The sequence below is a fragment of the Formica exsecta genome, unplaced genomic scaffold (genome assembly GCF_003651465.1).
Source record: "Formica exsecta isolate Colony F162 unplaced genomic scaffold, ASM365146v1 scaffold728, whole genome shotgun sequence".
Lineage (NCBI taxonomy): Eukaryota > Metazoa > Arthropoda > Insecta > Hymenoptera > Formicidae > Formica > Formica exsecta.
The window spans coordinates 7,859-9,778 of NW_021853493.1; the positions used below are offsets into that span (position 1 = coordinate 7,859).

The 1,920-nt window shown below is 35.4% G+C and overlaps 1 protein-coding gene across 1 annotated transcript in view; it reads left to right on the forward strand.

Moving 5' to 3' along the window:
- Nucleotides 1–1,488, forward strand: part of LOC115243745 — a 2,327-nt gene extending 839 nt beyond the window's left edge. Inside the window, exons 2-4 of the mRNA XM_029820942.1 lie at nucleotides 19–313; nucleotides 447–587; nucleotides 666–1,488. Of these exons, the coding sequence (XP_029676802.1) occupies nucleotides 19–313; nucleotides 447–587; nucleotides 666–1,488 (1,259 nt within the window). The remainder of the gene's footprint in view (nucleotides 1–18; nucleotides 314–446; nucleotides 588–665) is intronic.
- The last annotated feature ends 432 nt before the right edge of the window (nucleotides 1,489–1,920 follow it).

The window sequence follows — 1,920 nt, forward strand, 5'->3', positions numbered from 1 at the left end:
TTTATGCTATGTTTGTAGATCTGAAAGCAGCTTTTGATAATGTGGAAAGGGAACAACTGTGGAAAGGATTAAGGGAGAAAAAAGTCGCAGAGGACCTCGTCTGTAAGGTGGAAAGGATATATGAAGAAACGGAGGTAGCAGTAAGGGTAAAAGAAGATATCACTGAGAAGTTTTTTACAACGAAGGGAGTAAGGCAAGTTTGTGTGATGAGTCCTCTGCTGTTCAACTTGTATGTAGCGGAGATAGGAAAGGAGTTAGAAAGGCGTAATATAGGAGGTATAAGAGTAGGTAGAAATAGGCTATGGTCCTTAGAGTATGCGAATGATATGGTTTTCATAGCAAAGAATAAAGAGGTACTGATGGATATGTTGCAGACAGTAAAGAGATATTTAAAGAAAAGGAAAATGATATTATGTACCGAAAAAAAAGGTGATGGTTTTTAACAGAGGAAATAGGGAACAGAAAGAGTCATGGAAATGGGAAGGGAAAGATATAGAGGAGGTAAAGGTTTTCAAGTATTTAGGTTTTGTGTTTAATAGTAATGGAAATTATAAAGAACACATAAAGGATTTATATAACAAGGGAAGGTTGGCAGCCAATAAAACATGGGGTTTGGGGGAAAGGATTTGTAGAGATGATTTTACAAGAAGGTGGGGGTTATTTAGGTATCTGGTGCAGAGTGTAATGTCTTACGGTGTGGAAATATGGGGCTGGGAGGAGAAGAAGGAATTAGAAAGAGTGATGTTAGATTACGTAAGATGGTTATTCAGGTTAGAATTCTGTACGCCAAGGTATTTAATGTCGAGAGAATTAGGTTTAAAGAAACTAAGGATAGAGTGGGGTATAATATCATGGAGATATGAGGAAAAGATAAGAGGTATGGAAGAAATTAGATGGGTAAAAAAGTGTTGGATGGAAAAAGAAGTAAATAGAGGGAGGGATATGTATAGTAGGAAGAGAGAAAAATATTATAATAGAAATGGGTGGGGTATTGAAGCATTAGAAATTTTAAGAGAGGAAGGAATTGATATTAGTGAGGAGTTGAGAAATAGGGACAGGGAAGTGCAGAGACAATTAGAGGATAATAAAATTAGGGAAGCTAGATATAATAAGAAATACAAGGATTTGGAAACAAGGTTGGAAGGGCCAATGTATTTAAAGGAAGGTAATATGGATATAGGAAATTTAGGCGACAGCGTAAAGGCTTTATTAAGGTTAAGGTGCAAAAACATGGAGGATAGAAATAAGTATTGGTTAGGGGAGGAAGCGTATGCATGTGTATTTTGCGGTATAGGCGAAGATTGTATAAACCATTATTTTAAAGATTGTGATGTAACTAAAAGTTGGTTTATAGAAATAGGTAAGAATGAGAATGAAGTAGAGGAAAAATTGTGGAACGATGTGTTAGATGATGCGAAAGGAAGGTTACTAAGGAAAATTTGGAAGGAGAAGGAGAATGTTATAAAAAAAAATAGGAATATAAGGTAGTTATAAGGGTATGCATAAGAGAATGAGAAAGGTATGTGAGTTATAGGAAATGTGTAAACCAAGTCCACTTCTTGGCGTTAAGCTGAAGTTAAATAAAGATTATTATATATAAAAAGAAAGTTATGTACACCGACATCGACAGTCTCATATATCACATCGAGTGTGAAAATGTATATGATAATTTTTTTTTTTAACATTCTTGTACTGAAACTAGTTGAGAACTAACGATCAGTTTAGTTTTGTCATAATAATTAACGTTAATCCAAGTTAAATCATCGGTTCTTCCAGTTAATTATGTTAGGCAACAAGCTCAAAAGGCTTGGTCCTTTTAAGTCTTCTATATAGCCCAGCGTTATCGAGTAATGTGGACGCTTCCTCGCTAACGTGCGGTTGTAACCTCTGTTCGTGGCCTTGAGCAAATTGTTTAATTTC